The 1,156-nt window shown below is 39.8% G+C and overlaps 1 protein-coding gene across 1 annotated transcript in view; it reads right to left on the bottom strand.

Moving 5' to 3' along the window:
• Positions 1 to 1,156, bottom strand: part of LOC117935216 — a 19,425-nt gene that overhangs the window by 17,481 nt on the left and 788 nt on the right. The window contains exon 4 of the mRNA XM_034857356.1: positions 660 to 956. Within this exon, the coding sequence (XP_034713247.1) occupies positions 660 to 956 (297 nt within the window). The remainder of the gene's footprint in view (positions 1 to 659; positions 957 to 1,156) is intronic.

The raw sequence follows: 1,156 nt of genomic DNA on the forward strand, positions 1-1,156 counted from the left end.
AATGAAAGCTTTTAGGTTTACTGTGGATTTAATCTTTTTCAGTGTTGAAGCTTAAACGTTTCTCTTCATTTTAACACAGCTGATGCACCATGGGGTACCTTTATGTTAAGTAGTAATCCCAAAATAGACAAATGCCACATTACAACTAAATGTCCCGTACTTCAGGGTTTAGGGGAAAGAGTGAAGTAAACAAGCAAATGTGAAAAGAAGGAATTAAGAAAACCAAATCAGGAAAGAAAGGGAAGGAAGGAAGGAAACAACTAGAAAGTATCTCAACCTTACACCACAGCGTATATATTTAGGTTAATGTATTTGTTTAATTTCCAGATCTGGCCATTGTTGGCCCATCTTTAAATTAAACACGTCTTAAAAATATAAACTATCATCAGGAGCACTTGTGGTATCTATTCTAAAATGTAATGTGTTAGCCTTACAATATGGGGTCATGGATTTCCAAAGTCAGAGGGTTTAAACAAATATGCAACAAACTGTTGACCGTGTCAGGATGAAAAGGGGGTCAGGAGATTCACTCGTTAAAGTTCAGTTCAGCAGAACATTTTTGTTTTAGAGACATGTGACCTGACGCTGGAGTGAAGGAAAAAGTCACCACAATAAGTACATTACTTTAATTTAGTAATAATGGAAAAGGACAAACTAACCTCCAGACCAGACAAACATCGGTCCACTGTAACGAGTGTAAAACACTGGGTTTCCTCTTGCAGCTCTGCACACATATCCTGCTGTGTGTGTCTGTCCATCAACGATGTAGGACTCCTGGTCAGTCCCAGTGGTGCTGCCAGGTAGCAGATCATAGTTGTAGGAGATGTGTGACAGATCAGGAACAGCCTTATACCAGTAGAACCTCCATCCTGCAGACGGATCTTTAACACTGCAGTTCAGAGTTACTGAGGCTCCAGGACTCAGCCATGATGGAGACACAGTGAGGACAGGCCTGTCTGTCGGAAAGAGATTTAACAGAATTAAAATGTATTGTTGGTGGATTTCCATATCTCTTCTAAAACATACTGCAAATGTGGAGATGCGCTCTACTGTATTTCTTTATGTTCAACAAAATGAAACAATATGGCTGATGACTTACTGTGAGATACTCTCAATGTGAAAGCATCACTCCACTCCGTTACAGCCTGTTCACCTT

Source organism: Etheostoma cragini, chromosome 19, assembly GCF_013103735.1.
Source record: "Etheostoma cragini isolate CJK2018 chromosome 19, CSU_Ecrag_1.0, whole genome shotgun sequence".
Lineage (NCBI taxonomy): Eukaryota > Metazoa > Chordata > Actinopteri > Perciformes > Percidae > Etheostoma > Etheostoma cragini.